Here is a 21,485-nt window from a genome sequence, read left to right on the forward strand (position 1 = left end):
GTAATGTCATGCTTCTGAAGAGGAAAATAGCTGCCCATAGCAGCCATCCGTCTGGATAATAGCAAAACACTCTAGATAAGTTATTTTGCACTTTCTTATGTATAAAGTTGGTAGAAACTTATTTTTGCTTTGTATCATTTAAATACATTTTGTTTTGGTAAATGAACTGTGTATAAACTATTTATGCCGTTAAAACTGTTTTTAGAAAGTATTTTTAATTTCAGCAAGTTTGGTTACTTGTTGCATGACTATTAACACAGCTGACTTTTTGTGTCAGTGCAATGTATATTTTTTTGTCCTGTTATTAACTTGTAAGCCCTAGTAATGGCCAATTATTTGTACAGCAACAGAAGTAAATTGAAGATACTGGCTAAGACTGGATTGATTGTGGACGTTTGTACTATACTGCAGAATCCAATATCTGTTCTTTGGTGGTTATGTAAAAGGCCTGAAGATTTACTATCTAGTGTGCAATCTGTGATAACTGAATGTTCATTGTATATCTGTCTCTGATGCAAAAAGGTAGAGTAACACAATTACAATACATGATTAAATGCAGTAGTCCAGGTACTTTTTTTTTTTCATTTCAAATAAATACCTACTATTTACCACCCAAAGAAAAAAAGTTGTTTTTAAGCCAGTTTATTCAGGGAAGGAAAAACAAAACAGAAGGCAAATAAGTCCCTCAACTTTGTATAGTTCTTTTCTAGTCGTGAATCTATCTTTCAGAAGCTCCTGCTTACAGAAATGCTTGTTGTGAGGGTCTGGTTCAAGCTCTGGTTTGATCCGTCCTTAAATGCTTTCTGCATTGAGCTTCCCAATTGTGCTGGCTTCCTGGGGCTGATGAGTGTGTGTGGATGGCCACAGGGAGAGGCAAGTGACTTCTGGAGACACGCCTACAAACTTGAATGGACCCAGGGACAAAGTCTGCATCGTGTAGTTTTGGCTCTTTTTTACTGAGCCTTATTCTGTCTCCATCACATTAGGAAAAGTAAGCAACAGTAAATCATCTGTCTCCTCCCCCTACCATATTTGTATCAGGAATATTTTGGTATCCTGCCCTTTTTCTAGAAGCACAGCATCTATTGTCATAAGCTAGTCTTTACATTTCGGTCTTCAAGAGTTAAGGACTCACGAATCCATTCCTTTGGCCACTGGCTTACTTAGTTTTAAAACTGCCTTCCCAATAAAGAAGACTATAGAAAACACTTTTATTTTTTTTAGAAAACACTTTTTATATGTATATAGGCTACGTTAGCAACTTCATGTTTACTCTTTCTGAAGATAACTAACAAAATCCCAGTTCAATTGAAGCTTGAACAGCAGTGTCCCAAACTTGAGGATATAGTGCCTATTACAAATGCCACCTCAGTGCAACTCCTTTTAGAGGCAAAGATATCGGAAGGCCGAGAACTTCTAAGACAACAGCCGCTTAGAGAAAACAGGGTAGTTACCATTTCTTTAATGCAATATTCCTAGTTCTAGTGACCTCAAGAAGATGAGCAGTGCTGAAATTCTTCGGGGCTTAAAGAACAAACGTGCAAATGATCACTAAGTCCCGCATCTGCTGTTTGCCTCTCCTCTTTGATAAAACTACATCCGTACCCCTCATTTTAGCCTGTTTGGAGCATCGAAGAGGAACCAGGCCAACAGAATAGGTCTAGCATTGACTTAGTCTTTTTTGCTTTATTGCTGTTCTCATCTTCCCCACCCATTCCAAAGCTCTTTTTTATTTATTGTTCCTTTTGACTTTTGCTAGAAATGGCACCAAGCCGAGCTACCACACTGAGAGCCAGCCTGGTGTTTTGGAGAGCCTGGAGGTAGGAGTGGAGAGTTGGAGGCTGCAGTGGTTCCCCAGCCTGTGAACTTGAGAAGCCCCTGTTGAAGTGCCCTCAGTGCATCAGGTTTTCCTGTGTCCATGGCTACCTGTGAGGAGGGAGGGGTCAAGATAGTGCTTCCTCAGCTTTACGGTTGTAGGGCATTTTGATCCTTAAAAACCATCAAGGACCCTAACGTTTCTGTTTATGTGGTTTGCATCGATCAATAGTATTGTATTAGAAATCAAAACAGATTTTAAAAATACATGTATTAATTCATTTATAAGTAATGATAATAAAAGTAATAAAATGATAAAAAGTAATAAAATATAATGATAAAACCATTATATATTTCAATGCGGGGGGGAAACCTAAACCAAAAAAAAATTTAGTGAAGAATGGAACTGTTTATTACAATTAGCGAATTTCTTTAATGTCTGGCTTACTTAAACACAGGTGGATTCTCAAATCTGCATCTACATTCAATCTTGTGATACTTCATTTTGGTTGAAGCATATGAGGAAAATCCAGCCTCACACAGGTATGTGGAGAAGGGGGATTCTTAATAGCCTCTCCAGATTATTGTTTTTTAAAGATAATAGTTTGTTTCTTAAAGCTTGATGACTCTATGGCGTCTGGAACTACATCAGTGAACTTTTGATACTTTGTTACTTTAAAGGCCATTGGTCCATCTGGCATTGTGAACCCATCTTTTTTTTACCCACACATCGATCATTTAGAAAATCTTGGTTCACTGATGTACCAAACTACATGACTACTACTACTGAAGTGTGTGTAGATCTTCTAAGTATTTGACATATTGCACTACAAAATATATTTTAAAAATCATTTATAATATCAAATTATCACAAGCAGTCTCTAAGGAAATTCCAAGTTGAACTCACATGGTGGATACAAGTTTTCTAAAAGTAGAACTTTTGCTTAAAACCTAAAATTTTATCATTGGCGACAGTTTGCTGTTTTCTTTGAAACAACAGGGTCACTTTGTTAATTTCAAGAACATCTCTGCCAAAGAACCCCAGTTTGTCAGGTCTTCAATAAACACCGTGTGCAGTGAGAAAAGCAGCTAGCTCAACTCCCAGCTCAGTTGACCCAGTACTTTTCTTCCAGACCAACATTGCACTTGGGGATAGGGGTGCCTTCTGGGTGTTTCTCATTTTATGTCACACAACTTAAATTTCAAGATTTAATAAAAGTAGCAAATTTTACTGCTTCTCCAAAGACATTCTTAAGTGAAACGGGTACTTTTTTTTTTTTATAGAGTGTGCTTGAAGTAAAGAATATCATGACTCCTACCAGCAGTTTGGTGCCCCTGGCTTGATTCGTGCTTACATTACAACAGTTTAACTCACCATTGCTTCTGTACCTCAGTTAAGTACAAATATCAGTGCAAATAATGTTTTAGTATTGTGAGAATAATCTTCATCTTGCAGACCCCACAAAAGGGGCTCAGGACTCCTAGGGTTCTGTGAACCAAAAGTATTGGTCCAAGGAAAAGATGTGTGAGGATACTCCCCAAACTGCAAAGAAGCATGTACACAATCTCATTTGGGAAAAAGGTCCCCAGTTTAGGCCTGGGTCTTCCGACTGGGCTCCCCCTGAAACCTACGAAGTCTAAGACCAGGCCCTGCCACACAGGACCCTCTGTTGGCGGCCACACCCAGCTATCCGAATACCACCTCCATGGCTCAACACAACACAGACCCCAAGAGTGCATCTCTGAGGTCTTCTAATGTCTTTTTTTTAGTCCATTCTTTAGTCCAAGACTTTCAAGTTTTGATCAAGTAAAAAAAACTGTAAATAGTAACATTTTCATGTTAGGTACAGTTCACAATATACTGGTGAGGAACAGGGTGGCAGAAAGCCAGCTTGGGGGCTCAGTTCCCATTCTAACACTTGCAGTGAAATTGGGCTATCTCTCAGCATTTGAGTTTCCTCACATGTAAATTTTGTAGGATGATACCTGCCCGCAGAGAATTGTTGTAAGAATTAAATTGGGTAACATATATATAGGACACGTAGTGCCTGACATATATGTCCTCGATATAGTGTGTTAATGTGAAATATGAACATAAAAGGAATGCGCTGAAACATCTCTAAAAGCCCAAATCAAGCCACTGGCAGGTTGTCAATCTTTAGTTAGATCCACAACAGGCAGAATATTAAGTGTGGGAAGTGTCGCCCTAGAAATCACTGCCCCAAACCCTCATTTAACCCGAAAGGAAAGGGATTCAGAGAGGTGTTTGCTGGTCCTAAAGCTGTGCTGGTGTTGAGTTTCATTCTCAGCCTAAGCTCTGGACTCCCAGGCCAAAGCTCTTTACAAACCATTCCCAGTTTCCCTTTTTTTTTTTTTTTTTTTTTTTTTTCCTGAGGGGCGGGAGTGGTGACTGCCGTGAAAATGTACTTAAGATTTTTTTTCACTATTCATGCATAATCATGTCATACTTTATTGAGAAAATAAAACACTAGAAATTCAACCTTGGCTTTCAGCTGTCGCTCCTCCTGCTCTACCAGGGAAAGCTGTAAGCTGCATCCCGCAGCAGAGGACAGTTATTTCAAGACAAACAACTTGTGTGTTGACTAACTTGCCCTCAAGCACAACTTCAAATTCCAAACAAAAGCTATACCTTAAGTGCTACTTCTACTCATAAAAGGAAGCCACTCCTTTGCAACCTCATTAGAGAGAAATAAACCCTGGAACCAAGGCCAACCTGAGGAGTCTTTGGTGTAAAACCAAGGATCACAGTCTGGCTCTGCAGGCTGATTCTGCACAAAAGGAAGGAACGGATCTACTTGAGCAATGCTATCAAGTGTGCGTCTGGCTCAAATTTGGATCCACCCACATAGATGTATTTTGCCTTCTCCAAAGGTGGCTTTTGTGTTCCTGCTGATACCTCTGCCGCTGGGCCTTGAGGATGATTCAAAAATGTCATGACCGCCCTCTTCAAGAACTTTCTAGTCCTAAACAAGAGGCTCGCCTTCATGGAGGTGTAACTCAGTTTCCAGCAAGTCTGTTCAACTTGGTGCTGTTTCTAATTCAGTAAGAATGACACTCGCCACATTTGTTTTCTTAGCTCTGCAATCTTCACTGTCATACCATTCTGTTATTTTATCATCTCATCCTTGATAGGAATTGAGTTCATACTCTTCTAGTTCTATAGAATGCAAAGCCTTACCGGAAAATTCTCTTCTGCTACGATTGTTTTCCCTCCAGGCTGGGTTTTGGTCATCTGCAAATGTTGTTCTGCCTGCTTGCCTGCCTGCCTTTGTTCTGTAGAGGTGTCAACACCACTGAATTTCATCTTCCTTGTTCTAAAATTTTTTTTAATGTTTATTTAGTTTTGAAAGAGAGAGAGCCAGGGAGGGGCAGAGAGCAAGGGAGACGCAGAATCCAAAGCAGGCTCCAGGCTCCGAGCTGTCAGCACAGGGTCCGACGTGAGATCATGACCTGAGCCGAAGTCAGATGCTTAACCGACTGAGTTCTAGTCGATTACAGAGATACAGTGTGAGTGAATTCCTTTTAAGGACGGGCTGCTTCTGCCTTTGCTGACCCCTGTGGTTCTCAGCTGGGCTGCTGGCATCCTCCTTGCTTGAATCCAGCGGGGCTCCCGCCCCCACACTCGCTCTGCTCTGCCTGCGCATCTGTGCCCAGACTTGAACTTCTGCCTGTGAGGATCCTAACCCAATTGTGCTCCTCTTCCTCCCTCAGCCACTTTGGTCTTCAGATGTCACCTTGTAAGGGAGGCCTTTTCTGACCAAACTACAGTATCTCAATTTGCCAGCCCCTGATTTTTCCATCTCCACCCTCGTCTGCTTTGTCCTTCCCTGTAGCATCTACCACAGTGAGACGGGCCAGATGCTATGTGGTGTCTCCCCAGGGAAGCGTAAGCTACACAGAGGCTGAGATGGGCATCCGTGTTGGTCACAGTTGTGCCTGGCGGAGCAGCTGCTCAGTGAATCTGCTGAGTGAAAGAATTAGGGGCAGCCCACCCCCATCTTTACTAATCTTGAACTTACCGATTTTAACTTTTTTTCTTTTATTTTCTATATTTATTTATTTTGGGGGAGAGTGCAAGTGAGGAAGGGGCAGAGGGAAGGGGCGGAGAAAGGGGGACAGAGGATCCGAAGTGGGCTCTGAGCTGTCAGCACAGAGCCTGATGTGGGGCTCGAACTCATGAACCACAAGATCAGAGCCAAAGTCGGTCGCTCAACTGACTGAACCACCCAGGTGCACCCCAATTTTAAACTTTTATTTTTATTGTAGGAAGACTTCTCTCTTTTTTTTTTTTTAAGTTTATGTATTTTTGAGAGAGAGACAGTGTGAGCAGGGGAGGGACAGAGAGAGAGAGAGAGAGAGAATATCCCAAACAGGCTCTGTGCTCTCAGCACAGAGCCCAGCGCAGGGCTGGAACTCCTGACACTGCCAGATTATGACCTGAGCCAAAACCAAGAGTAAGATGCTTAACCAACTGAGTCACCAGGCTCCCCTTAGGAAGACTTCTTAACCTGAGATCTACCCTCTTAACAAATGTTGAAGTGTACAATATCATCTGGTTAGCTGTCGACACAGCGTTGAACAGCAGACCCCTAGACTTGATCATCCTGCCCAACTAAAGCTTTGTGCCTGTTGAACAACATCTCCCTCTTACCTTCACCCCAGACCCTGGCAGACACCCTTCTACTCTCTACTTATCCATGAGTTTGAATACTTTGGAGACCCCATGTGAGGAGAATCAGACAGTGTCTGTCCTTCTGTGACTGGCTTATTGCACTTAGCATAATGTTGTGGGTATTCAGCCTTAACAGAATCTGCTTTTGTCCAAGTCTTCAATTTTTCGTGTGTTGAATTCACCACGTGCCTGAACACTTATGTTTCAAACTTTCACTGGGGTTTGACCTTAAACATTCCAAGTTCCTCAACTCTTGAGAACACCTTTGACCAAAGCACCCTTTCCCCACAGGGAGAGCCAGCTGCCCACCAGCCCATGGTAGAAGCCTTAGGATCTCTGCAGCAACACCCGAGAAGAGAGCCTGCCCTCTTTCTTCTAGTCTCGCCTAACTGGGGAGGTTTAAATATTCCAGCACTGCCCCACCCCTCAGAGCTGCCCATCAGACAATTCAGGGAGGTGGCACAACCTGTGAGGGGGTCTCATTATGGAATGAGCTGGCAGTCCTTCCCTGACCCTCCCAAGGCCCAGAATTAGCTCCCCTGCAGATCCCATCATTACAGATTCCTAAATCAGATTTTTAATTTTTTTCATTATTTTCTAATGTTTTTTATTTATTTATTTTTTATATTTGAGAGAGAGACTGTGTGAGCAGGGGAGGGGCAGAGAGAGGGAGACAGAATCTGAAGCAGGCTCCAGGCTCTAAGCTGTTGGTACAGAGCCCAATGCAGGGTTTGACCTTGTGAGCAGTGAGATCATGACCTGAGCCAAAGTCGGACGCTTAACCAACTGAGCCACTCAGGCTCCTAAAATCAGATTTTTAAACCATTTTATTGAGCTATAATTAACATAGTATAAAATTCATCCATTTAAAGTGTACAACTTGGGGCTCCTGGCTGGCTGTGTCGGTGGAGCATGCAACTCAATCTCGGGGTTTGGGGTTTGAGACCCATGTTGGGTAAAGAGATTACTTAAAAATAAAATCTAAAAAAATAAAATGTACAACTCAATGGGTTTCATTATGTTTACAGAGTTGTGCAACTATCACCACAATCTGATTTTATCATCCAAAAAGAAACCTCATACCATTAGCAGTCACTTCCCACCCTCCCTGTCCCGGGCCCCAGCCACCAGGAATCTACTTCCTGTCTACAGATTTGCCTATTCTGGACATTGTGTATAATGCAGTCATACAATATGTGGTTTTTCGTGACTGCCTTACTTCATTTAACATGTTTGAGATTCATCCGTATTGTAACATGTATCAGAACTTTGTTCCTTTTTATTGCCAAGTAGTTTAGCTCATTGCATGGGTATTTTATAATCTATCCACTTACCACTTGATGGGCATTTGGGTTGTTTCCGCTTTTTCACTATTTGTGAATAGCACTGCTATAAACATTAGTGTTTTTGTGTAGACGGGCATTTGATGTCTTTTGGAATTGCTGGATCATATGGCACCTCTATGTGTAACATCTGGAGGAACTGCCAAACTTTTTCCAAAACGCTTCACCATTTTACATTCCCGCCAGCAGTGTACCCAATCGGTTTTTACTCTCAGGGAGCAGCAACCAACCTGCACTCCCCCTTCTTGTCACATGTAGACCCTCATTAGAATGTCTCTTTGATTTAGAGACAGACCACCTTCTAGTATACCTTCCAAGAAGGTATCTGGTTAGAAAGTAGGTGGCAGTGACAGCCTGCACTAGCAGCCTGTGAATGCACTAGTCTCAGCTCCTGCTTGGGTTTTCCTGCCATCTCTCCTCCTCATTCCCTCCCCAGCTCCAGCCAGGTGAGGGGCCTCTCTCGTGTAGACCACAATCTCAGCACCTTCCACAGTGTCTCCCCAGGTAACCTGCACATTCTTCGGAGGGCAGATGGTATATCTGAAGGCTCTCATTTAGAACTTCTATGAAGTTCTTTTGGCACTGGTTTTATTATTTTTTTCTAAAGTTTATTTTCAGAGAGTGAGAAAGCATGAGTAGGGGAGGAGCAGAGAGAAAGAGAGAGAGAATCCCAAACAGGCTTCACGCTGTCAGCACAGAGCCCGACGTGGGGCTCGATCTCACAAACCATGAGATCATAACCTGAGCCAAAATCAAGAGTTGGACACTTAACCAACTGAGCCACCCAGGTGCCCCTATTTTTATTTAATTTTTGTTAATGTTTATTTTTTGAGAGAGAGAGAGAAAGCATACAAGCAGGGAAGGGGCAGAGAGAGAAGGAGACACAGAATCCAAAGCAGGCTCCAGGTTCTGAGCTGTTATCATGGAGCCCAGTGCGGGGCTCGAACTCACAGACCGTGAGATCATGACCTGAGCCGAAGTCGGACGCTTAACCGACTGAGCCACTGAGGTGCCCCATTTGTATATTTTTAATATGAATGTGTATGTACACTTGGCCACTGATTCTCAGCTGAGGATGTTATATTTGGATCAAGACCTATCTCTTCTCTTCCTTCTACAAAATAGAATTTTCAGCTATGGCTAATGGCAGGACAGAACGATGAGGATCCCAGCTGTCAAAGAGGACTCACTAGATTTGAAACAGTGGATGAATCCTGAGCGCAGTAAAGTTGTCAGTGGAAGTGACAATCTCAGCAAAGAGTGAGTGGGGTGAGCTAATGGCCCCATAAGCCTGGAATTGTGTGGTTGAACCAAGCACATTCTTGGATGAGACTATGCACATGCACCCAGAGACGTGGAGAAGGTCTGCGTGATCCACATCTTCCTGGCTGAACTTGACACTGCTCACAGGATTCTCAGCAGACAAAACTAATTGAATAGCATCAAAATTAAAAGGCATCAAACTTCAAAACATACCGTTAGGACAGTCAAGCCATGCACTTAACAACTGAGTGTCAAACTATGTGAGGCAAAAACTAAGTGCATTCATCTATTTCTCCTTGAAGTCCTATGATAGTAGAAAACTTCGACTTGCCACTATCAGAAATGGACAGATTTAGCAGGCAGAAAATCAGGAAGGTTAAGGTTGAACTCAACCCCATCAGTCAGCTGGATATAATTGACATCTAGAGACTGTTTCACCCAACAACAGCAGAACACACATGCTTCTCAGGCTCACGTGGAACATTCACCAAAACAAACCATACTCTGGGTCATAAAATACATCTTAACGATTTTAAGAGACCAGAAATCATGCAATGCTCTCTGGCCACTAAGGAATTATACTATAAATCAATAACAAGAAAATCCCAAAATACATGGAGATTAAACACCACACTTCTCAAAAACATATCAGCCAAAGAAGAAATGTCAAGAGAAATCTAAAAACATTTTGAGCTAACTGAAAATGAAAACACAACTTATCAAAATTTGTGAGATGCAGTGAAAGCAGTACTTAGGAGGAAATTTATATCATTGAATGTATATATTAGAAAAAAATACCAAATTTCGATTAAGGGTCTACCTTAGGAAATAGAAAAAGAAGAGCAAGTTAAATCCCACATAAGCAGAAGAACAAAAGAAATAATAAGATTTAGATCAGAAATCAGTATAATTAAAAAAATCAATACAGATTTTATACAGATCATCACAGAAAATCAATGAAACCAAAAGCTGATTCTTTGAAAACATCAATAAAATCAGTATAAGCCAGGCTACTCACAGAGAGAAAAAGAGGGAGATTACTAATATTGGAAAAGAAAGAACATCACTACAGATCCCATGGAAATGAATAATAAAGGAAAACTATGAAAAACTCTTGTCCACAAATCTGATAACCTAGATGAAATGGACCAATTCCATGAAAGATATAATTTGCCAAAGCAAATTGCTAAACTTCGACTATTAAAGAAATTGAATTAATAATTGATAACCTTCCAAAACAGAAAGCACCAGGTTTACATGGATTCACTGGTGAATTCTACGAAACATTTAAGAAATAAATCCTATCAGTTCTCTACAATCTTTTTTGGAGATCAGATGCAGATACTTCCTACTCATTCTATGAGGCCAGCATTCCCCTAATGCCAAATCCAGACAAAAACATTACAAGAAAACTACAGACCATTATCTGTCATGAATACAGATGCTAAAATTCTCAAAAAACATATTAGCAAATCAAATCCAACAATGTATAAAAAGAATTATGCACCATAACTAAGTGGGACTTATTCCAAGTATGCAGCATTAGCCTGGTTCCAATTTGAAAATCAATTAATATAAGCCATCACATCAACCAGCTAAAAAAGGGGGGTGCCTGGCTGGCTCAGTCAGTTAAGTGTCTGGCCTTTTTTTATTATTAGAGAATGTGCAAGCAGGGGGTAGGGGCAGAGAGAGAGAGAGAGAGAGAGAGAGAGAATCTTAAGCAGGTTCCATCCTCAGCATGAACCCTTACATGGGGCTCGATCCCATGACCTTGGGATCATGACCTGAGTTGAAATCAGAAGTAGGATACTCAACTGACTGAGCCACCCAGGTGCCCCAACCATCTGACTCTTGATCTCAGCTCAGGTCTTGATCTCAGTGTCATGAGTTCAAGTCCCACATTAGGCTCCACTCTAGGTGTGGAGCCTGCTTTAAAATAAGACAAAGGCAACAAAATTCTTAAATAATATCAGTAAATGCAAAAATACAACTTGACAAAATCTGACACTCATTCATGATAAAATCTACCAATAAATAGGAATAGAGGAGAACACCATCAACTTGGTAAAGACAATCTATAAAAAACCTATTGGGGCACCTAGATGGCTCAATTAAGCATCCAGCTCTTAATTTTGGCTCACGTCATGACTCATCATTTGTGAGATCAAGTCCCATATCAGGCTCCATGCTTGCAGCACAAAGTCTGCTTGGGATTCTCTCTCTCCATCTCTCAAAATAAATACATAAAATTTTTTAAAAACTTAAAAAAAAAAACCAAAACCTACAATTAACATCATACCCAATGGTGAGAAACTCAGAGGTTTACCACTAAGATCAGTTACAAGGCAAGGATGTCCCCCCACTTACCACTCCTTTTCAAAATCATACTAGAAGTTCCAGCTCATGCAATAAAACAAAAAGAAATAAAAATATACAGTTTGAGAAGAAAGGCATGAAACTGTCTTTGTTAGCAGATGACATAATTAATTGTATGTAGAAAGTAAAAAAAAAAAAAAAAAAAAATCAACCAAAAAACCTCCTGAAACTAATAAGTATAGAAAGGTTGCAGGATATAAGGATAGTATACACAAGCCAATCATTTTCATATATACCAGCAATGAATGAGTGGAACTTAAAACCACAATGCTATTTACATTAGCATCCCCGAAAATGAAATACTTACATATAAATCTAACAATATATATACAAGATCTCTATGAGGAAAGGTATAAAATTCTGAGACATAAAATCAAGGAACTAAATAAATGTAGAGATATTCCATGTTCGTGGATAGGAAGAGTCAATATTGTCAGAATAATCAGTTCTTCCCAATTTGATCTATAGATTCAATGCAATCCTAATTAAAATCCCAACAGATTGTTTGTGTATATCAATAAACTGATTCTAGAGTTTATATGGAGAGGCTAAAGACCCAGAATAGCTGACACAATATTGTAGGAGAACAAAGTTGGAAGATTGACACTACCCAGTCTGAAGACTTACTTAAGGTAAGTGATAAGTCACAAGCTTACATATAGTAAGCTGTAAATAAGACTTAGCTACAATAATCAAGACAGTGTGGTATTGGCAAAAGAATAAGCCTACAGATCAATGGAACAGAACACGGAGTGCAGAGGTAGAAGCACATAAATATAGTCAATTGATTTTGACAAAGGAGAAGTTATACAATGGAGCAAAGATAAAAAGGGTGCTGGAAGAGTACCTGGATGGGTCAGTCGGTTAAGCATCCAACTCTTGGTTTCGGCTCAGGACATGATCTCACAGTTTTGTGAGTTCGAGCCCTGTGTCAGGCTCTGTGCTGACAGTGCAGAGTCTGCTTGGGATTCTCTCTCCCTCTCTCTCTCTCTGCTCCTCCCCCACTTGCACTGTCCCTGTTTCTCTCAAAATAAACTTTAAGAAGGTGCTGGAACAACCAGACATCCACATGTAAAGAAAAAAAAAAAGGTAGACACAGATGTGACACCTTTTACAAAAATTACCTCAATGCCTCGTAAACCTAAATGTAAAATGCAAAACTATAAATCTAGAATATAACAGAAAACCTAGAAGATAACATCTAAGTTGTTGTGACATCATAGTTACTACATCATAGCAGCTACAGAATAGCCACTTACCACATGGTAACCACATCATAGTTACAACATCAAAGAAGAAGTTACAACATGAAAGAAGGAATTGATTAGCTAGACTTAATTAAATTTAAATTTTCTGTCCTGCAAAAGATAATGTCAAGAAAATGAGAAGATAAGCCACAGAGTGGTGGAAAATATTTGCAAAAGACACATGTGATAAAGGACTGTCGTCCAAAATATGTAAGAACTTTTTTTTTTAAATTTTTTTTTTTAATGTTTATTTATTTTTGAGACAGAGAGAGACAGAGCATGAACAGGGGAGGGGCAGAGAGAGAGGGAGACACAGAATCTGAAACAGGCTCCAGGCTCCGAGCTGCCAGCACAGAGCCCGACGCGGGGCTCGAACTCACGGACCGTGAGATCATGACCTGAGCCGAAGTCGGATGTTTAACCGACTGAGCCACCCAGGCGCCCCAATATGTAAGAATTCTTAACAGTAAGGAAATAATCCCATTAGAAGAAAAATGGATCAAAGACCTTAATGGGCATCTCACCAGAGAAGATGTACAGACGACAAGCATATGAAAAGATGCTGTTCTGCCACGGGTCCTGCTGCTTGTGTGGTCACCGCGTGCAGACCTGGGACCTCCTTGGTGAAGCAGTAGCTGAGAAGACTCCCGCACTCACCATGGCTAACAAGAAGCCCATGGATTCTTCATCTTTCAGATTTCAGCAGATGAAAATAGCTGTATGCTCTTTTATCATACGGAATGAGAAAACTGTGGGTTTCTGAAGCAAGTTGGGCTGGTGCTACTTTAAAAGGGTTTGTTGATGAGGCAGATCAGATTCTGATTGGATGGGCAGCCAATCAATGAAAGACACACCCGCACAGTTGAGGATGAAGGATGAAGATACAAATGATGTGTCCCAATGGCAGAAAGGCCGTGTCTACCAAAAAGTGAACCTGCTATTTCACTCCAGAACTCTGTTCCTCCAGACCAAGAAGACATTCTCAGTTAGAAAACCACAGTTTGGTTCTAACCACATTCTGACTACTACAGGATAATTTTCTCTATTCTTTCATTTTCCCCTTCTCCATTCCTTTATTGTACATAAAGTAACTATATGTGCATAAGCATATTGCATTTTTTAACTAAATGGCCAGTGATATGTTTTGATCAATATTAGATGGAAATGGGATGGGGAAAAATACGGATTCTATGGAAATACTTCTTTTGTCCATTAGTGGCATGCTCATTCAGATCGTACCTTTATGTTCCACTAAGTTATTTTGCTCTCACTGTTTAACCAATAAAGAACAACAGAGAAATGCTCACTATGCTCGATTGGAGAACTTAATGTTTCTTATTTCCCATTGTAAAACCAAGGTCAGTTTTATAACTTTTTTTGTACATAGCTGTTACATGTAGGGCAGTCTGTCTTTAAATAGGGATAAATTTAAAAGAAACGTATCTTAAGTCGTTTTCCCTTCAAGTCAAATGTCTTGTTGTTTAAATAAACTTCTTGTTAAAAAAAAAAAAAAAGATGCTCCGCATCATACATCATTAGGAAAATTCAAAACAAAACACTTCCATGCCTATTAGAATGCCTAAACTCTAGAATATCAACAAAACCAAATGCTGGCATGGAGGTGAAACCATGGGAATTCTTATTTGCTGCTGGTAATAATGCAAAATGGTGCAACCACTTTGGAAGACGGCTTAGTAGTTTCTTACAAAACTGAACATACTCTTACCATGTGATCCACCAACTATAATTCTTGGTAAACTTTACCCAAGGGGGGTGAAAAATTATGTTCACCCAAAAACCTGACATTACAGCACACTGATGTTTACAGCAGCTTTATTCATAACTGCCAAAACTTGGAAGCAACCAAGGAGTCCTTCAGTAGGTGAATGGACAAACTGTGATATATCCAGACAATGGGCTATCATTCAGCACTGATAAAGGAGCTATGAAACCATGAAAAGGAGGAAGCTTAAATGCATATTACTAAGTGAAAGAAGCCCATCTGAAAAGGCTACATACTGTACGATTCCAACTATATTCCAGCTAGAGGACATTCTGGGAAAGGCAAAACTATGATTCTTGAAAAGATTGGGGATTAGGGGTGTGGGGAGGAATGAACGAGAAGCACAGGATTTTTAGGGCAGTGAAAATACTCTGTATAATACCATAATGGTGGGTATATATCATCATACATTTTTCCAAGTCCAAAGAATGTACACCACCCAAAATGAACCCTGGTGTAAACTGTGTACTTGGGTGACTATGATCTGTCAGTCCAAGTTTAATCAGTTGTAACAAATGCACCACTCTGGTTGGGATGTAAATAATAGGAACGCCATGAATCTGGTGATAGCTGGAATGCGGGGGGCGGGGAGTGGAGCTAAGGGTTAATGGGAAATATCTGTAACTTCCCCTCAACTTTACTTTAAACTGCTTTTTTAAAAAAGTCTTAAGAATGAAAAAAGAACCAAAAAGACAAACCACAGCCTGGGAAAGAATAACTGCAAGTCATGAATTTGAGAAGGGGTTTGCTATCCAGGACATATACTGATCTCTTACAACTCAAAAAGAAGAAAAACGATCCCATGTAAAAATGGGCAAAGATACGAACGGACATTTCATCAGGGAAGATCTACAAGTGGCAAATAAACGCATGTAAAGATGCTCAGCACCATTAGCCATTTGGGAAATGCAGCTGAAGTCACCGTGAGACACCTCTATATCCCAGTGAGAATGGCTACCGTTAAAAAGACAGCCGGTGCCGTTTTGGTGGGGCTGTAGAGAAATTGGAACCCTCGTATGCTGCATGCAGGACTGTAAGAGGGTACAGCCACTTTAGATGGCTTGGGCATTTCTTTAAAAGTTAAACACGAACATCATATGACCCTGCAATTCCACCTTTAGAAATCTGAGAGAAATGAAGACATAACCACACAAAGACATGTCCACAAATATTCATAGCAACATTTTTCATAACCAAAAATTGGAGCTAACCCAAATGCCACTAGTAAGTAGGTCAGCAAAATACTGTATTCCTAAAAAGGAATGAAGTACTGATACATACAAGAATACTATGCCAGACGCAAAACACTACCTAATGTATGATTCCATGTGGATGACATGTCCAGAAAAGGCAAATTTATAGACACACAAAGCAGAGTAGTGGTTGCCTAAGACTGGGGGTTGGAGTGGGGATTAGCAGCAAATGGGCACCAGGGAACTTTGTGGAGTGATGGAAATCGTCTCAAACTGGATGTGGTGATGGTTGTACAATGCTATGGTACATAAACTATATCTTGATAAAGCTGTTGAAAAACCAAAAGCAAATGGAATTGCTGGCAATTCAGTTGTGTGTCTTACCTATACTAGCTGAAGCCTTTGGGTTCCTTTTCTTCACAAGTTTTTTGAGATTAAAACTGATCAAAAATATACTTAGTAGAGTACTCAAAGACGTTCTCCAAACTTATCGCTCTTTTAGGTCCTGTCTGAAGTTTGACACTGCACAGGTTTTATTAGAAAGCCACCTGGACCCATCAGACTCAGGATGCCCAGTGGAAAGAAGGGTAAGAGCTCATGCCCCCAAACCGTACTGTTGTGCTGTAAGTTTGACAGAGCGCAGTTTGAGATTTCATTCTCTAAGAGGACACTGTTGGGTGGACCATCCCTCAATAATTTTCTCTATCTGAACAAGGCTTTTGCTTTACAACCACATGTCCTTTGTACACAGAGAACCAAGCTGTATTTTCTCAGCTCCTTTTAGAAACTCACTTTACCATTATCTAACATTCCATTCATCAATGCTGAGTCTCTATGTTATCTAATGATTCAAGAATGTTCTCCCCTTTTCCACAGGAAAAGGAAGACAATGGGATTAAGGCAGGACAGGTATCTGATTTTGGCTCAATTGTCTAGACGTTTTGCGGACACAACACACAGCATCCCAAATGGAGCCCCTCCTTAAGACCTGACTTTTAAAGTTTGTAAAGTTTCTGGAACAGGTGGCAAGAACTGGCTGTGGATGGTCTATAGGGCAGACAGATCCTCTGTGGAGGCCAGAATGGTGGTCTCCCATTTCCCCACTCTGGTTTACACATTTGTTATTGCCCCAATCAACATCCACCTCATATAGTATTTACCTACTTTTGTCACTAGGCAGAGAACTACAGTTCTTGTTCTTGGGGCTGGATGTCTGGGAAACATTCTAGGTTTGCTGAATTAGATGGGCTGTCTACCATTCAAGGGACTCTTCATGTTAATACCACCTAAATCGTAAGTGGCCAAATGTGGTTACCTTTTTGGTCAGTTCTACCAAACTCACTTTGCACTGGATATGGGCAACAGATGAGCAGATAGGAAGAAAGGAAACTAAGGATTACTAATCAGCTCCTTTATGCTGGACAAAATCATGGTACATTCATATGAGTTTTTACTTAACCCTAGGAACTAGGAAAAATGACATCCATCTTAGAGTTATGCAAAATGAGAACTGGGGCAGGTGAGGAGGGGCTATGAACGATCAGTAGGAATGGACACATTTGGGTCTTAAGACTCCACACTCAATCATTGTTCAGAAGCTTGAGGGCCTCGAGAGTGCTGGCATGGGAGCCAAACACCGGGAACACAATGGCTGATCAAAACTGACGCTATTGGGGCGCCTGGGTGGCTCAGTCGATTGGGCGTCCGACTTCGGCTCAGGTCATGATCTCGCAGTCCGTGAGTTCAAGCCCCGCATCGGGCTCTGTGCTGACAGCTCAGAGCCTGGAGCCTGTTTCAGATTCTGTGTCTCCCTCTCTATCTGACCCTCCCCCATTCATGCTCTCTCTCTGCCTGAAAAATAAACGTAAAAAAAAAAAAAAAAAAAACTGACGCTATTCAGCGTCCATATAGCTTAAAGCCGGATCAGAGGTTCACAAAAATAAATGTGTAATTATAAGCTGTGGAAAATATCCTAAAAATTCAGTCCTCTATTGAGGACATCATTTCTCAACAAACACACGTTCTACCATCACAGAACCACATATCCCAGCCCTGAAGATGTCACTGTTGGTGATGGAATATACCCAGTACACGATGCTTACACATCAGCTGTCACTTTGTAAACACCAGCTGAATGAATGATTCTTCTCTGATGAGAAAATGGCACAACAAAGTTAAAATGTGATTTGTTTCAATTTTATTTTCCTATCTCAGTTTCAGTAAAAGGTTCAGAGAACTCATTGACACAAATCATAAGCTATCTCCCACCCATATACAGTATATGTCCAGTTTCTACTTTTTTTTTTCACTGAACAAAGTGATACTTTGTTCAAACCAAAGTACCAAGGAAGGGGGGGGGGGGGATATGGGTGTGGTCTTTTTATTCACAGACAGTAAATGTATATGCACCACCACTACGGGAAAAGCACTGAGGAAATATTTGCATCCCACAGGTTAAAAAGTCAAGCAATTAATACAATTAGAGTACCTCCAAAGATAGCAGATTTGGAACAATTAGCCATTACTGTGAAGGAAGTCCCTAGTCGTCTTTTTCTGCCACCACATTCCTACACTGGAATTTAAGCCCTCTTCATGGTGCAAGTATAAAAATTATCGAAGTCAGGGTTTTATGGCAATCTTTTGCTAAAATATATTCTATTTTAATATACATGCTACAAAAGTACACTAAAAAGGTCAATCTTTAGAGCTCTGTTAAAGAATTTAATTTTTTACACATAATGTTCACCCACCTCTAAAACCATATTTGAGGGAAGCTATTACTGTGACCCCAAATATTTCTAGCTTAATATTTTATTAATAGTATTTTGTTTATAATATTGATTTTATAATACGTGTATTCAGTAATGCTCTTATAATTCTGTATCGCAGCGCCTCACCCATCACTTTAAAAAAAAAAAAAAATGCAGAAGGAACTGTGTGCCTCCAAGCAGTTCTTAATTGGGCAATCACCAAGTTTTCAAAGTTCCTGTTACAAATGTTTTCATTTTATTTTTTAAACTTTGTTACTCTAAATTCTTTTAGGATCAACATCTGGAGCTTTTAATTAGGCAAATACAAATGAGAGATGCTAAACATGAACTTGTAGGTAGCCTTTGAAAGGAAAAACTCCCTCCTATAATAACATCCCCAGTGCCAGTGCTAGGTTCTTACAGGATAGAGTGAAATGACACTGACTGAGCACCTCCGGGGCAGATGAACTGGCCACACGCACACCAAACCAAAAAACAGGACTCTTGGTACGGAGTTTAATTCTATCTACTATAATCGTGTGGTGCACGGGATGAAGCTGCTAGTTATAGATTTACATCCATGGATCCCAAGCAGATATGTTATCTTTTATCTCAGAGTAGAACGGAAATATAAAATAATTGAAATTTATTTCGGATTTAAACAAAAATAGTACTCTTTTCATTAGCAAAACATTCTTGAAAATATATCTATTTCTCCTCTTTGAACAGTTAGCCAAGGAGCACTAGGCAACTTCTGAAGGTTTAATGCCAACTGTTCAATACAATAAATACGGATAGAGAGAGCACACAGCAACAGCAGCTTATTTACATTCACTGATGACAACACATTTCTTATCCGGTTACAGTGTCCAGTCCAACAAAGGAAAGGTTTGGCATTCATGTGCTTTCTGTTCTGAAGATGAGAATCACTTCTGCTTGATTTTCATTCTTGGAAGAAAAAAATAACGAGCTGTTGTCCTCGGATTTGATGACATGATGTGAAAGAGGAATGGAACAAAGATTGGCTGTACCCACGGAGTTCGTCGGGGATTGGGTCTCCAGGCAGATTTCTTCTTCCCGGGTAAGTGTCCGGGGGGCTTCACAGGCACCAGCAGGGAGGCACCCAGGACACAAGTGGGCAGGCCCTAATCTGGGGAAGGGCTACTCTTGCACCCCCTCTGTGCTTCAGCCTCCACCCCTACTTGCCACCCTCTATATCGATCGTATGTGCTTGAGGCTGCAAAACTGATGGAAATCAGTTTAGAGGGAAATGAGGAAAAGCAGAGAATTCGACCAAGAGGTGGCCTGTGTCACGCATCACTGTCTTATGCTGCCTCCTTGAGCTCCTGTCATCTGTGGAGGATGCGTACATGATGTTCTTCATAGCACAATTCTCCTTTTTCTTGAAAATTTTTTGCAAGGTCATGTTTTTCCAAACAATTTTATCAGGAGTAGAGTTTGAGGTCTGCTCTTTTTGAACCTACCGAAAAGTGGAATGTTTTTCCCTGGCAAATGATTACTTCTTTGAAAAGCAGACAAGCTTTTTTTTTTTTTTTGGATCCAACTTAGCCCTTCAGAAGCAACTTCAGACTAAGAGGGGGAAGTACAGGAGAACTAACTTCCTGTTGTGCCTTACATAAAACATTTTGTTAAAATTAAGAGCAACTCCAAGTACAAAAGTAAATATTTGTGCAAAGGGCACAATGCCAGATGCAATCTTAAGACAGCCTCAATTTTTATTCTTTTTCTGTCTGACTCTTTAAAACACAAAGTCTTCTACATTATGAAATCTAGGCAAGTCAGGGGAAGGAAGTTTACATCAGAAAATACTCTTTAGAAAAAAGTACAGGATCTTTTGCTGATCATTTGTTACTCATTTCATAACTTAGCTCAAGTGTTGGTCAAATATTCACAGTAATTTTAGAGAAGAAACATTCATGTCTTTAAAACTTCAATCCATTGCATTTTCAACCAGTTTTCTGTACAATTACAAAATTTCATCTGTCAGTGCTTTTCTGTAGAATTCCTTATTGTCAGTCCTTCCCATTCCGGACCCAGCTATAACTTCAAGGTGGGCTGCAGGATTCCTTTCTCAATTAGATGAGTCTTGAGGGTTTTGTAAATATTTAACTGCTGTTCCGGCTGAAGCACCAACAGCTGCTGTAGCACTTTGCTGGGATTTGGACCCCTGAGGACAAAGCGGAGAAGACCAAGTTCAGGCTATTTTAAGAGAGCTCAAGGAGGCATATACCCCCAACTGAAAATAAATCATGCACTTAAGCACAGAGTGACAATCTTTACTTGACCAAGCTCACTTTCGTGCCCAATGTTAGTGGCAAAGGGAGGAAAAAAACCCAGAAACATTCTGCACTGAGAGGCATACAGTCTAGATTTGGGAAGAACGCACCAACACAAAACCCAGGAACGACATTAGGCAGTTTAGGGGATGCAAATCTAAGTTCTACAAAACTTCTCAAAAGGGCAACCTGACTGCAAGGTGAGAACAGCTAACAAGTCCTGAGACTGGACAAGACACAAAAACTATCAAAATTCCTGGTGGATGAAGATAAGCCAAAAGAGGACATGAAAATATAGTTTACATTTTTCAGCCTCAGGGGCGCCTGGGTGGCTAAACTGGTTAAGGGTCAGACCTCAGCTCAGGTCATGATCTCACGGTTCATGAGTTCGAGTCCCATCGGGCTCTGTGCTGACAGCTCAGAGCCTGGAGCCTGCTTCAGATTCTGCATCTCCTTCTCTCTGCCCCACCCCCACTCACACTCTGTTCACTGTTTATCAAAAATAAACATTAAAAAAAAATTTTTTTAAATTTAGCTTCAAAGAAACTTCAAGAAATGCCCCTGGGGAATTATGAATGTTCAAGAGACAGGGCACAAAGGTGCTGGCCCAGCACAAAAGCCCCAACCCAGGATTTGCAGTAGACGCCACAGCCTTTGTTCCAAAGAAAGTCCTAGGTGAGCCCCAATATAAGAAACAAAAGTGAGTCTTTTCTAGTTGAAAAAAG

General features: G+C 40.6%; 1 protein-coding gene and 1 long non-coding RNA gene across 3 annotated transcripts in view; one reads left to right on the top strand and one right to left on the bottom strand.

The window, feature by feature from the left end:
- Nucleotides 1-1,569: 1,569 nt before the first annotated feature.
- Nucleotides 1,570-19,420, top strand: LOC122237994. 2 transcript variants are annotated; one of them, XR_006216894.1, is made up of 5 exons: nucleotides 1,570-1,658; nucleotides 1,760-2,358; nucleotides 3,100-4,878; nucleotides 16,216-16,300; nucleotides 19,330-19,420. It is a non-coding gene; the product is annotated as an uncharacterized LOC122237994 (long non-coding RNA). The 2 variants fall into 2 exon arrangements; XR_006216893.1 differs by lacking the exon at nucleotides 1,570-1,658 and having other exon boundaries at nucleotides 1,815-1,904; nucleotides 2,274-2,358.
- CDS1 (CDP-diacylglycerol synthase 1) overlaps nucleotides 17,894-21,485 on the bottom strand; it is a 70,476-nt gene continuing 66,884 nt past the window's right edge. The window contains exon 13 of the mRNA XM_007074817.3: nucleotides 17,894-20,651. Coding sequence (XP_007074879.2) covers nucleotides 20,522-20,651 — 130 coding nt within the window. The 3' untranslated portion in view covers nucleotides 17,894-20,521. The remainder of the gene's footprint in view (nucleotides 20,652-21,485) is intronic.

The sequence above is a fragment of the Panthera tigris genome, chromosome B1 (genome assembly GCF_018350195.1).
Source record: "Panthera tigris isolate Pti1 chromosome B1, P.tigris_Pti1_mat1.1, whole genome shotgun sequence".
In the NCBI taxonomy this organism is placed as follows: Eukaryota; Metazoa; Chordata; class Mammalia; order Carnivora; family Felidae; genus Panthera; species Panthera tigris.